Below are 14,905 nucleotides of genomic sequence, written 5' to 3'. Positions count from 1 at the left end.
TGAAAGAGATACACAGAGCAGGATCCTAAAGATCAGGCCAAAAATTACCCTGGATATGAGCATAGGAGGCAGTAAGGAATGCTGAGCAGGGAGGCAACAAGACAGTATTCAGACACTTATTAAGGCTGGCAGAATAAGTAGTCAATCTTACCATTTCCTCTAAAAATTAAACCAAAATTCTAGAATCATAAAAATGTATATAAATATAACCATTACAAAATAAGAAAACTGAGAAGGACTGTCATTAGTACGGTAAATTTATCATAAAATTTCTGGAAGACAGAAGAAGTAAGAATAAGTTGTGATGTCCAGACTTCCTTCCTAGTCTCCTACAGACTAGTGCATCTCTTCAGCATCTCTACTTGCCCAATAAACATCTCAACCTAACATCCTCCACATTCATCCCTGACATCCTCCAGCAAAACCTGCTCTACTCATAGCCTTTCCCATGTCAGCTAATGCCAACTCCACCTTGCCAACTACTTTAGCCTAACAATGTCAGCCCCTTTCCTTCTCTTATTACCCACCCATCAATACAATCTACCAGGTCAGATAAAAGTATGGCTTTTCATACCTCTGTTACCTGATGGAAGATATCATTATTCCTTGCCTAGCAGATTTCAACAGCCTCTTAACTAGCTTTCTTACTGAGCTACTGAAACAACCCTGCACCTACCTTCAGCTATCAGATTCTGTTAAGATGTTGTCAGATCATTCCCATGCTCAAAACTGTCCAGTCATTCTTCATTTATTTTAGAATGAAAGCTAAATTCTTTAACAACCTGCATGATCTACATCTTCCCCCACCGTCCCATCTTTATCTCCTACAGCTCCCCTCTTCCATTTGTGGTCTCTCTGTTCCAGGCAGTGTAGCCTTCTTGTTCTTTCTTGTACACACAAGCACAATCTTGCCCTCAGGCCACTGTACTAACTATTCCCTCTTATTATCCTCCCATCAATACAATCCACTTACACAGTATCTGCTTGGCTAATTCCTTTCTTTTATAAGATCTATTCTAGCCAATCTTTAAAATATTACCACCAGCATTTCCCCTTGCCCCTATATGTATATAATCAATCCCCTCTCTGCTCTATTTTTCCCCCATAGCACTTATCATTTACTATTTTATGTCATGTTTATTGTCTGATTGTGTCCAGGTTTTCTGCCCACCTCATCCCCCATATACCCTAAGTACTCAGAATAATCGTACTGGCTACCCTCACCCCCCAACCCTAGCTCAGGGAATGGAACGGCATTACCATAGAAGACTGTCCTCTAAAGGAATGGAACAAGCTGCTTCAGAGAAGTTAGGCTTCTGGGGGAACTAAAGGTAGCTCAGCATTTGTGGGATCCTGAGGCCTGGTTGCTCTCCTTGACATCCTCAAGGACAGCTTGTCAAGTCTACTTGCTCTACCAATTTTCAGGGACCTCTCAGTCACAGAAGAATGTTACCAAGTAGAGACTGGACTCCTTAATGCAATAGGAAACCCCATGCCAAGTACTGCTATCATTAATCCTAATTCTCTTGTGTTGTTCAATGTCCCCCATGAACCACATGTAGCTACTGAACACTCACTCACAATGTATTTTGTCTAAACACTTTAAATGTAAAATACTGAATTTTGATGAATTAGCATAAAAAAACAATGTGAAGTAGCTGAATGATTTTATAATTATTTCACATTGACATGGTATCTTTTATTTTTATTAGTATGGCTTCTAGTGAAAAAAAATATATATTGCTGTACTGAATATTGCTGGCTTAGAATACAAAGTTCAGAAAACTGCCAAGAATACAAAAAAAAAAATAGGTAGGAAATGAGAAATGATAAGTATCATAAGAAGATAACCGGAAAGGTCCAGAATTTGACCAGTAGAACAAAATAAACAACCAAGGAAGAGGGAAGCCCCGCCGGCAGAGAGAGAGGGAGGGAAAGAAATAATAAAAGCAACAGATTTTTAAAAATTCTTGAGTTGTATATGAGTCTGCAAATGGAAAAAGTCCACCAAGTATTGAGCTATAATGGAATTATGGTCTAGCCACATCTTTGTGAAAACTCAGACTACAATGGCTAATAGGAAAATTTAGGAGGATTCCAGGAAAGGAAAAAAAAATGATCCTTTGCATGAATAAGGACAAAGATTTACTGTCAGTTACAAAAACACTATAATTGCATAAATCTTGAAAATAATTTTAAAATGATGATGGCTATAAAATCAGATGATGAAATGAGGTAAGAAGGATTAAAAAAACATGTGGAATGACTGTGCTCCTCTTAGAGTAATTAAGAGATATCTTCTAAAGTTAAAACACAGATTTCTACTTGAGTAATTCATTTTTTTAAATTTAGTTATTTGAAGATACTGAGGATTAAACCCAAAGCTTCCCACGTGCTAGGCAAGTGCTCTACCACAGAGTTATATCCCCACCCACTGGTTCTATCTGGGGGGAAAAATAAAAGAATGAAAAATAATAATTGCCATTAATTTCGAAGAGAAGAATCCCTCATTTTTCAGAGTGAATAGTTAATTGCTACTATCAATATATGTGATCATTCAAAAAGCAAAACATAAATAGAGTACATTTGTACAGTACCTTCTTTACCCTATTTTATGCCGTTCTAAACTGTTTGAGATTATCTATGCTGTGTGCAAGAGTTTAAGAAAAATTAACATGACAGTAGTAAGCAGAAAGAACTGAAAGGTTAAAGACAAAAATCAAATTGAAAATTATAGCAATACTTAAGAGAATAAATATTAGAGACATGAGTAAGAAGAATGTCAGAAGAATAAATCCATCATAAGGCTTTTAGGGTATGGTTAAATAGGTACAGTAAGCAATGATAATTTTAGTGTTTCTAAGCTGAAATTATTGAGAAGAAAAAATTTACATTAAAGATGAAATCATAAGAGTTTAAACTGAGGTGTCAGTAGGCAATCCAAATGGATGAGTTCTATAATAGGAATTGTCACTGAGGATCCACTGTCAGAATTCAGGGGATATGTGACTCTGATATGGCACACATGTTTTTGTATATAATTATATAGCTACCTGAAAGATAAAGGGCTAGATGGGGAGGGTAGTGGTCTATTGCTTTCGATAAATTTTCTGAAGAGTCCATGGCACTACTCTGTTTAAAATTATGAGTCTGGATTTCGGGCAAATGATCACAGCTAGCGCTATGGATTTGGAAGTCAACAGCAGAGAAGTCAGTATTAAAAGGAAACTATAGTACCCAACTGCTATGGTTTGGTTACTGTTTAAATGTGCCCCCTAAAGGTTCATGTGTTGGAGGCATGGCATCCAGGGAGATGATGTAGACCTTTAAGAAGGCGGGCCTAATTGGAGGTCCTTAGGTCAATTGGAGGCATGCTCTCAGAAGGGATCAGGGAATTCCAGTCTCTTTCTGGCTTGCTATCTAGCCCTATGATCTAGTCCTCACATATATGCTCCCAACATTCTGTGACAAAGCCAAGAGAGAAGGTCCCCTCACTAGAGATGAGTGGAGCTCAGTGCCATGCTTTTAATAAAAAAAAAAAAAAAAAAAATAAGAATCTCTTAAAATTTTTCATTTTGTTTAAAAATGGGACCTTACTTTGTCTAGCTCAGTTTTAGTTACCTGAATTTTATAAAACAATTTTCTTACAAAGTAGCTTTATAATCAGACTCGCAGCAAATTCAGAAAAATTTACCTAAATGAGGTACTATAATTTCAAATGTATTTTTAGACTGCACTGAAATGATGAAGACAATGTAACCAACCTTGTTCAACTAGCATTTAGTTAAAAACAGAATGATTTTGTATTTGCCTACTAAAACCTTATAATATCTCAACAGCAATGCTTTTTAGAACCAGTCAACACTATTTCAACTTTCCAGTGAAGGTGGCCATGTAAAAACCACGCTGGTCACAGATTACTTTTTTTTTTTTAACATTTATTTTTTAGTTATAGGTGGACACCTATAACTATGTAATTTTTATTTTATTTTTATGTGGTGCTGAGGATCGAACGCAGTGCCTCACTCATGGTAGGCGAGCGCTCTACCTCTGAGCCACAACTTCAGCCCCTGGTCACAGATTACTTTATAACCATACTTACTGAAGGGTAAAGACATTTTTTAGACTGTTAAATGTATTAAAAATATTTTAAACATACCATGGGTATGGTTTCCACAAAAAAGTAGTTAAGAAGTCTTAAAACATCTTTTGTGTTCAGCATGATAAATATCTGACCACTTTTAATGATGATTCCCAAATTTACTAACATTAATAATCAAAGTTGTGATTTGGAAAGATATAAATCTGCTTTCCAATAATTGGATGTTCAGAGGCTGGGGTTGTAGCTCAGTGGCAGAGTGCTTGCCTAGCATGTGTGGGGCACTGGGTTTGATTCTCAGCACTACATATAAGTAAAAAATAAAATAAAGGTCCATTAACAATAAAAAAAAATTAAAAAAAATAATAATCGGATTTTCACAGTGTGGTTTTCTGCAACAGAAAGGTAAAAATACAAACAATTAACTTGTGAATTTACCTTCTCTGAATTTCCAATTCTTCTTGGGATGGACCATTTTGAACTTGAGCAGGTAGTTGTGAATTTTGTCTAGGCAATGTTGGCCCTAGAAAGGGAGGAAAATATTACAGATGAACATTATCTTTACATCTAGCTGGACAGAGGAGATAAAATCATGAGAGTAACATAAAACCATCACATATTTACAAATGTATCTTCTTTTTGTCTAGCAAAATAAAATATAAGCTTTACATAACACACAGCAAATGAAAGACTGCAACATAATACTGTCATCATCTCCAGAAGGCTTACTTGAAACAAATGAAAAACATCAACAATAAGGGAAAAATAAACATTTACATATGAAGAGCTTGAGTAAAACAAGTGTTCAATGAGCATCTGAAGAGGCACCTAAGCTTGACATTTTCTAAGACAATGAGACATTCTCTTTGGGGTAATTATTTATGAAGTGGAGAAGGAGAACTTAAATGAAAAATCAGAATTAAAAAACTCACCTAAATAGAACACTGGAAATGAAAAACAGGAGAGAGAGAGCATGAGAACCTTATTACTAGACTGCAGTATGCTAATGCATTTATCAAATTTGCCCAATTTAAGCTGCCATTTTTCTTTAACGGCCTGGCATTTCCATTACTGGTAAAAACAAACATTTGCTAAACTTCCACATAATAAATTAAACTATTTATCTGAATTTCTTAATGCAACACAGGTAATCTTAACTTTTCATTTGGGGTAAGAAGGAAAAAAAAATGAAACCTGCATTTACACCAACATGGTTCTGTCATGTGAAAATAATGACCATCCATTTCCATATATTATGTACAATGCAGATCCCATCTTAGCATCTTAGATAGAATGTCTCTAAATTATCGGACATCTTCATGTCACTGGATATAAAAATTAAATAAGACAAATGCTGGACTTAATATAATACACGATGCCTAACATTAAACTAGAACAATCTTGAAATCCATCTCAGTAAACAACACAACAAAGAATTATCTTCTACTCTTGGAGAGTAATATATGATAAATTATATATATATATTTCTGAATTCTAGTGTGCCACCAAATGCCCCTACCACAGATTCTGAAAGACTTTTGTAAATCATTAGTATATTTTTAAAAAAGCTTTTACTAGTAAATAAAAGCAAATTACTATAATTTATGAGCTAAGAGCATAACACAACTATTTTATATTAGTGGAGTAGACCTTGAAACTAGAGGTAAAGATCCATCAGGATGTAATACAGTTATAGTATAACCTAGGTACAGAAAAAAGAATTAATTTGTTTTGAACTTACCTACCAACTTTTTTTCCCTCATCTCTTTACAAATATTTTTAGACTGATCATTTAATTTGCCCTCTTACAACTTAAATGACAACTGCCAGGATATTTTAATTAGATTTCCTAAGAATCTGCTATTTTGAGATCCAAATAAAGGAAATACAGAAATATATTAATTCCACAAAATCAATAACAACAAAAAAAGGTTTTAGAAATCAAAATTAAATACACTTGCATCTCTGCATAAATAAAAAATAAATAATTATTGTCTAGTAAACAGACTAGAGTGTGTTCCTTTGCAAATTAACATGATATATATTTTAAAAAGACTGTCATATTAGGCCATGTTTTCATGTTTTATATTTCACAGGTTACAGGGAAAAGATTTCTGGCAAAAGGATGGGGACATACAAGGTGAGAGGGTAAATTTGAGAAAGCATGGAGGGATGTACTTTCCACATCCAAAGTTATATTTGCCCCAAACTACTAAAGGCAAGCATGTGGCACAGCCAACTTAAGACAATTATGGTTTAACTAACTTTTTAAAAATAATGTTTGAGTATTTAAATGAAAATCTCAAGCTATATAAATAATACAATAGCTGAATATCAGCAGGTTAGACTTGTTTGGCAATTCTAATAGTTTTGCTCACATCTAAAACAGGTATCCTATCTCAACAGTAATATTAATGGATTAAGTTCACTAATTCAATGTTTAAATTTTAACTCAGATATAAGAAATGTCAAATTTCAACTCAATCCTATTGATTTTATTAAAATTAACACATCTGACATTAACTCATAAAACTGAATGAAAAAAAAATCATCGACTTATAGAACCTGTTTTGAATATTTTTAAAGGCTTTTTAAAAGCATACTAGGTACAACCATTTAGAAAGGAGGTTTTCAAAATATGGATAATATTTTGTGGGTCCTATTACTGATATTTTTTGGTTTTAAGAAGGAAAGAAAAATTTCCTTGAAGTTTTTTAAACTGGTGAGAAATGTGATCCAACAACAACTCTTAAAATTCTTTGCTATATGGTTCTTTGTGACATTGGGGCATTTGTCTTTCAGAACATTTGTTTTCTCACATTTGTATTTTAATTTGGCTGTTTTGTTTGTTTCTTCATTAAAATTGTCAAGGTACAAAAACTAGCACATTGAAATTTATGTGCATTTAAAATCAACATAAACATACTGTAAATGTTAAATAAAAATTTCAGGTAAATTATGAAATACAGATAGGAATTACATTCTAATGGGTTATGAATCTGGCAAATAATACCAAAGGCATTGAACTCGACTATGAAACAGCAACTAAGATTAGGCAAGGGTGTCAGCTGCTACCATATTTTCTAGACTATAGCTATTACTATACATAGGTCATATTCCTAAACGGGTATCTGTGTCCTCATAAAATACAAAATAGATACTGTCATAAACATCTTGGTGGGCAAATGACAGTATTTTATAAGCATCATGTAGTGGTTAACAGCTCTCTTTTAGAAAAAATAAAGAGAGAAGAAACAACCAAGGTTAAGAAACAAGTGGTCCTGCTTTGTTTCCACTGTCAATCATGAACAGCAACAGCAGCTGTTTGGGGGTTCACTCTCTCCATAATTTATAACCAGAGCCAAAGACACTGGCTGATCTTAATTTGTCCAGACTAGAAGAAGATATACAGCACAGTTTGCAAATTACTGTTTCTAATAAAGAAAATGTGATAATATCACTGATAAAGTATCCTAGAAATGATGGAAATCTGATTAGAATCTCTCTCTGAAACATGAGTGGCATTTCAGTCTTGCCTACAATATTGAGTTCTGGCTGAAGCTATTTCATTTACTGTCCCATTTTTATTTTCACAAATCTAGTTTCACACTTAGCCACAGACTATTTTAAATCACCGACTAAAAGATGAATGGTCCTCACAATACAATCAAATTTAAACTTAGCAAAGTGGTAACTATATTGTTTTACACAGTTAAAGATGATAATGAGGAAAATCTGCTTTTTAACCACTGTTTCAGAAAAATTTTTAAAAATCACCTTTATTAAGGCCAAATTAATCTTTTCTCTGCAACTGGATAAACTGCTATTTTGCATGTGGACCTCAAATTCTACAGCAGAAAGTTAGGTTATTAAAAATGAGTTGAAGAGACTCCTAATAAAACAAATATCAATAACCACTCACGGCTAGTTCAAAAGCTGGCCTGGAAGAAGCCTCAAGAAGAGATGAAATTTCAGAAATAAAGTTACTGATTAAATGCTTAAATCTGCAATGTTTTAAGAGAGGTTTTATAGGGCTGGGGTTGTGGCTCAGTGGTGGAGTGCTCGCCTAGCATGCGTGAGACCCTGAGTTCGGTCCTCAGCACCATATAAAAATAAATAAATAAATAAAAACCAAAGGTATTGTGTCCAACTACAACTAAAAAAATATTCAAAAAAGAAAAAGAGGGGTTTTATAAAAGCCACACAAATGGGCTCACAGATGCTAACTGTGTCACCTGAAGCAAGTCTAAACTAATAATTTTAGATGATTAAGAAGCACATTAGAATTCTCTTTTTATAATTTATAACGTGCTTCTTTGCCTAAACTTTTAAGTTCATAAATTTTAAAATGATTCTCTTTAAAGAAACAATATCAGTAATACTGAGGAGCCACATTAAAAATTCTGAGTCACATGGATAAAGTACATACACGGAGTTGAACTGTTAACACAAATTTGTTGTAGTATATCACTTTATAAGTTTTATCTCTCTCACAAAAAAATCTGGCTAGTCAAGGTATACATGAGTCAAAAGGGGTATATGTGCATATGTGTGTGCTGTGTGTGTGTATAAACTCACAGAACTAAGACGCTTTTTGGAACCTGGGTTTTCAAAATAGAGTTTCAGAATCAAACAGTGATAAAAAGAATTTAGACAAGAACCTCTCTCTTTTTATCTTTTATGAAGGTAAGAAAAAACATATATACACACACCACACATATTTGATTTTCTCTAATTGGGGGCGGTTATATGACATACCTACATTGTCTATACAAATAATACATATCTACAAATGTGTATATGAGTGTGAAAGAAAATACTGAGAGTAAATTCACTAAGCCACAGATCTCAACTGCTGAGTAAAGACTCAATCAGAAATAAACCTACTAAAGCAATAAGTTTACATCTGCCTCTTACAACATGCACACCTAAAATTAATTCAAGTTAAGCAAAAGCTCCTTTTGAATAAGGCACATTTACATACCTCAAATCATATTAAAATGAATATATTTTCCTTAAATTCTAAGTTAAAAGTTTGTTCCCAAACAAAAGAGTTAAAAATAAAAGTAAACAAACAAAAGCCCCCTCTCATTTGTGTTGGAAGAGGTAGACAAAAATAGTTTTAAAATTCTAATTCTAACTAAATCCTAACAAACCAACTAAAAAGCTGACCAAATCACCTACATGAACCACAACAAATATCACAACATAAAAACAGCTTGCTATAATATCCCAAATACCACAAACCAGACCATGGCCTAAGGAAACAAAAGTTATGGAAATGTGCAAGTAGTATGTACCACAGCTTGAAAAAGTAATGTAAACATAATGTTGCTTACCACAGAAAATACATCGCAAATTAGTGCTGTCCTGGGTAGCAGTAACCTTGCTCTGGGCTGCAACAGACACCTTGGTGTTAGAAGCTTCAAAGGACAACGGGGCCATCTGAAGAACTTCACATTAACTAAAAGGTGCTTTGAAATGTTCAAAATGTATTTATACATACGTCCTATCTAGATTGTCATCCTGGAAGCTCTGTAATTTAATAAAAACGTATCCTCTTTAACATAAACTCTTAAAAATAATTTATATGTAATGTTATTTGTGGAAGACCCTAGAATAAATCATAGATCAAATGATGTGCTTACAGCTTAATTATTTCCTGAGTTATACAATCAAAGAGGGCAATATGCATTTTAGGATTATACTGTTTTCAAGTTAATGAATTACAAGAAGTCAACATCTATGGCCATCAGAGTTAATTTCATAAGGACTATTCTCCCCCATTTAGGAGAATTACATCTGGAAAAAAAATTTAGGGAAAATACTTAAGATTAATTTAACATATTAATTCATTTCTACCAGTTGGAAAATGATCAATGGCATTATAAACAGCCTAATGCAATTAAATAATTGTATATTCACTAACATAAAATATCTTTGTTTGCTTTGCTCTTTGGAAAAAAAAATAAACTATTCATTGTTTACCAAGCACATTTTATTGTTTCTTCTTTCTTCAATATGTATACATACTTAACAAAATACCTTACTAAAAATGTGTAGCTTCATCAAATAGGTTATTTTCATTAAAATTTTAGCTTAAGTCAATGAAGTCAATTCTTTTTAGGAGAAACAACTTTAAAAAGTGATAATTTATGAAAAGGGAAATAACTTCTGAAATCAAAGTGATACTCAACATTGGGATGGAAAAAACAAAAGTAAAATATACTTTCTTACTATTACATTAGTGACATCTAAAATGTTACTCATAATTCTCTATAAAGTCTAAAGAAATTCTTGTCAGCACAGGAAAGATGTTTTTTTTTCTTCACTATTAATCAAGAAATCGTTAATGGGTTAATAATATATTGGCTTAAGAAAATCACATAAAAGCAATCACATAAAATGGCTTTAGGCTTTCCTAAAGCTATTTTCTTTAAATAATACAACTTCTAAATTTAAAAAATTTTCAGTAGAATCAAAAGCAAACCAATTTAAAGAATGCACATGTGAAAATAGTAATGTCTTAAAATCAAGAAAAATTCTTCATTGTTTTTAGAAATAGACAACATAACCCAAGTAAGTCTTGCTTTAAAAATATTACATATAGCAGATATTTGCACACACAAAATAAGACTAAAAAATGTCAATTTTGCTAAATACTTCCAAGCACCCAATCTATTATTATTAAAGTTACATGCACAATACTTATAATAATAAGATATAGAAAGACCACAGACATATCTATAATGTCTAGCAAGCTAATAACATTATACCAAAGGAAATAAACATTCTAGAAACATTTTGATAAGTTTAGACAAACTGCTTTTTAAAACCCTGTCTTACTAATGTTTATAAACAGCTACTTCCATAAAACTTTTATTAAATAAACATGCCTAGTTTACAGGTTTTACTCTTTAGTTCCTTTAATTCATATTTAAAGGAAAAAAACACATAAGGACAATTTTTTGAAACTTACAAGAAAAACCTGAGAGAGTATCTCGTTTCTGACAGCAAAGAAACTGCCACATCCCATTACTAATCATTTTAGCAAAAAGTCATCTGACAATTGCCAGAATGCAGGTATACCATTATTACTGCGTTATGACAAAACATTGCTAACCAAGAACTTTCAGTCTTTTTCACAATTTAAACTATTTAGCAACATTCTTGCATTTGGTATCCTTAAGCATCTTCTTTCCACTGATTTTTACTTCGTACTAGCAAGTAAAATATTGATCTTCATTCTGATAAGGTTGCTTGAATTCTACTGCAGTTTGCATTTCCCGAAGATACTAAATTATTCATTCCATCATATGCATAAGGCTAACCACACTTCCTGCTTAATATTGATACCATTATTAACTCTTTCTTCACTCAGAGGAAAAGGGTAGAATAGGAAAGATGATTCATTGTCCAGGTTGAGTAAATTCAGTAATATGATTTCAGCATAGTATTAAGCTAGCACTGATAATCCATTTACCTTACATTTTACTAAAGAAAGGACATTTCTCTTTAAATTAGTCATATTATAGAGGCTTAGTGCTGACAGAAATAAGGGTGAGCCACAAAAACAAACATAACTAAGGAGATTAGGAAAGTACATTAATATTGGAAAAATGACAGACTGTTTAGACTTGATCATCATTACTATATTTTATTACTGAATATAATTACTACAGTAGACCCAGGAAGTTCATACTTTTAACATCAGAGGTTTCTACTATTAGCAGTTATACCCAAGGCAATCTGCAATGGGGATATTACCCATCTCAGCCTTTATTCTGCAGATTAAGTGAGATAAGGTTTGCTGAAGAACTGGTTTGGATTTTATTTGCAATCTCTAGAAAGCTGGTCTACTGGCTAAGTGAACCTGAAATCAGCACCCAAATTAGTGGTGTTCACACTTCTGACCATCATAAGGCTGCCAGGAATTTCCCTCATGACTGAAAAGAAGTAAAAGCAAAGGTCTGTTCTAAGTTATCTGGAATAGAAGGGAGACAAACACCACAGTTCTGTGGTTGCCTACATCAAAACAAAAATAAACAAGGCAGGAACCATATTCTAAGGCACTGTGCTAGGAGAAGTGAGAATAACAAATACTAAATTTTATTCAAAGCAATAAGCATTTTAAAATTGCATTTTGAGACATTTTTGTAACTATTACTTCAAATTTTGCTTCAAAACATGTATACTTTTTAATTAAGAAAAAAAAAAAAACTTTCCCTACTTCAAGAAGTGGAGCATCTAGCATTACAGAGAATTTCTCTTATTTGTTTTTTCCTCAGCAAAACTGAATATCTTATGCCAAACTGAATATATGTTTGGGCTTTACTCCTCCCTTGTTTCTGGTACTCATCCCCACGTTAGGGCTTCAAATGCATTTTATTTCCTTCTAAGCAAATATGACAATGATGGCTAATCAGCTGATAAACTGCTGGTTATTATGCTGCACTGGCAATCAACAGTCTTATGCTCCTCAGTCTACCTCTGTTTTGTAAACATTTATTTATAGCTGTGGAATGGATGACTTTGCCTCGAGCTAAAGAAACTTTGAGAAAATTAGAAGTGGAGGAGCCTATAAAACAGTCATATCCTAACAGTTCTAAAAAGCAAAAGTAACCTGTGTTCCTATATTCGGTTCTCTGCTTCCTCATCTTAAGTACAGATCAAGAACTGTCCATCAAATCTCCTTACAACGCCCCCTTGATTTGTTACTAAAGACATTGTTTAGTATATACTCAAAGAACACACTACATTCTGGTAGAATGCTACTTTAACAAACACGATTAGCTTCTCACAAGAGAATGTTAACTCTCTAACCAGCGCTCAAATAGAAATGTAAGACCCTCCTCGCCCCTTACATTTTACTCCTACCATTTAAAACCAACTTCCAAATCCTGTCAATGCAAACTCCTAATTTCTCTTTCCAAACTTTCTCCATTCTATCATTCTTATTTCATGTTTAGTAGCACTCAGTGGTACGAAGTTTAAACTGTATTGGGGAAGGAAAGGAACTAGTAATACTTCTATTTTTTAAATTTTCTTCTACTGTTTTTATAATATACGTAATGTCAACACCAACACATACATATACATACACACACACACACATATACAAACAATAACACATATTAGGTACATACTTCAGAAATTATGAAGACTGCCAGCCTAGACAATGTCAATAGCATCATCTAGTTAAGAGATCTATTCGAATCTTAGTATCCGTCTCCTTTCCCACAGCAGCCAGTAACACTTTAATAACTAAACCAGATCCCATCATCCTCCTCAGCAAAAGGTTTTTAATCATTTCCACTGCTTGTAATGTAAACCCTTTCTGTGCAGGATGTGATTCTGCCTATCTCATCTCCTTTGCACTGCTCTCTATGCTTTAGTTCACTGTCCCCTCCTCAATGTGCTATATCCTCCTCCCTCCACAGGGCAGTTTTCATACATGCACATCCCTTCTGTCTCTGATTTTTCTCTTGGGCAACTGGCATGCTTCTTTTCTGGATCAACTGGAACTTTCTGGCAGTCAACACTCAATCAGAGTTACTATTAACCCTCAGACAACTATTTTGCCTCACTTACTAGAAGTTCTTAGTTCTGACTTCACAACTTTTTTTCCCTATCAGCCACTTCAAAGGTCTGAAAGGAAATAATATTAACATAAAATTGGATAATACCAAATTTTCTAAAAAACATAAAGAATATGTCTAGAGATAGGATAAAAGTTTTAGTTTAATATTAAAATTAGGATAATTAGTCCAAACTTATATTTGGGCAAGAAAGAAATGATAGTTCATTTTGCTTTCTTTTATTATTGATGAGTGTGGATGAAGAGAGAAAAATCTGTGTTAGCCTACAAAATTAAAGTTTTTTGGGGGAAATAATAAAAGCACCCAATTCTGTGGTGGTGGGAGGAGTATATTCAATGATGAGGATGCCTCAGATTATTTTCAGGAAAAACACAATTTCACTCTTATATCCACTTATAAAGAAATAAAACACATTTAACTATGAAAAGCATTTGCATTGTACAAGTATAAAACAAAGACTTTCAAAGACCATGTCTGCTTTTTGCTATTTCTATATGAGGGGGAAAAAAAGAATTAAGAGAACCACAAAAATCTGAAGTTTCTAATTCTCTTAACTAATGCTCTTAGATGGGAAAAAAAAAAAAAGGCGGCAGAGGAGGTAGGGCAATTCTGGTCAACAAAACTGAGCTTGGGGACTAGGAGGAAAAAACCTAAGATTTCACAATTTGGCTAAGCAATCATCTCTATTTATATTCAGTTTTGGCATAGAAAACTGCTACACAGTTCTCCTTTTCACATTTATAAAGTTCTTAAGACACTGTCTTTTAAAAAAAACTAAACAGACTTCTTGCTTTTAATCTCTTTATTTAAAAATAAATATTAAAATTCAGTCATTACTTTCACTAAATACCATATTCATAACTTCCCACTGTTAAAATGTTAAAACTAGAGTCCATTATCAGATCTTGGAAAGCATGCCTAAATACCTGAATATGTATGAGTGTATGTCTATGTGCGCGCGCGCTTTGGAAGTGTTGGAGAATGAACTCAGAGGTGCTTTACCACTGAGCTACACCACTACTCAACCCCCTTTTTGTAAAATTTTGAGACAGGATCTCACTAAGTTGTCCAGGTTGGCTCAAAAACTTTTGATCTTCTGCCTCAGGCTCCTGAGACACTAGAATCACAGGCATGTACCACCACCACACAGCTAATTGGAAGCAGTCAGTCACAGAAGACCACTTGCTGCTAGATTCCATTTTCACAA

General features: G+C 33.4%; 1 protein-coding gene across 4 annotated transcripts in view; it reads right to left on the bottom strand.

Moving 5' to 3' along the window:
* Enah (ENAH actin regulator) overlaps window positions 1-14,905 on the bottom strand; it is a 141,989-nt gene that overhangs the window by 30,959 nt on the left and 96,125 nt on the right. For all 4 annotated transcript variants that reach the window (XM_076832464.1, XM_076832466.1, XM_076832467.1 and 1 more), the window contains exon 4: window positions 4,538-4,622. In XM_076832464.1, the coding sequence (XP_076688579.1) occupies window positions 4,538-4,622 (85 nt within the window). The remainder of the gene's footprint in view (window positions 1-4,537; window positions 4,623-14,905) is intronic.

The sequence above is a fragment of the Callospermophilus lateralis genome, chromosome 13, assembly GCF_048772815.1.
Source record: "Callospermophilus lateralis isolate mCalLat2 chromosome 13, mCalLat2.hap1, whole genome shotgun sequence".
Classification (NCBI taxonomy): domain Eukaryota; kingdom Metazoa; phylum Chordata; class Mammalia; order Rodentia; family Sciuridae; genus Callospermophilus; species Callospermophilus lateralis.
Note: the sequence above shows the minus strand (reverse complement) of the source record. Positions and strands in the feature narration are given on the sequence as shown.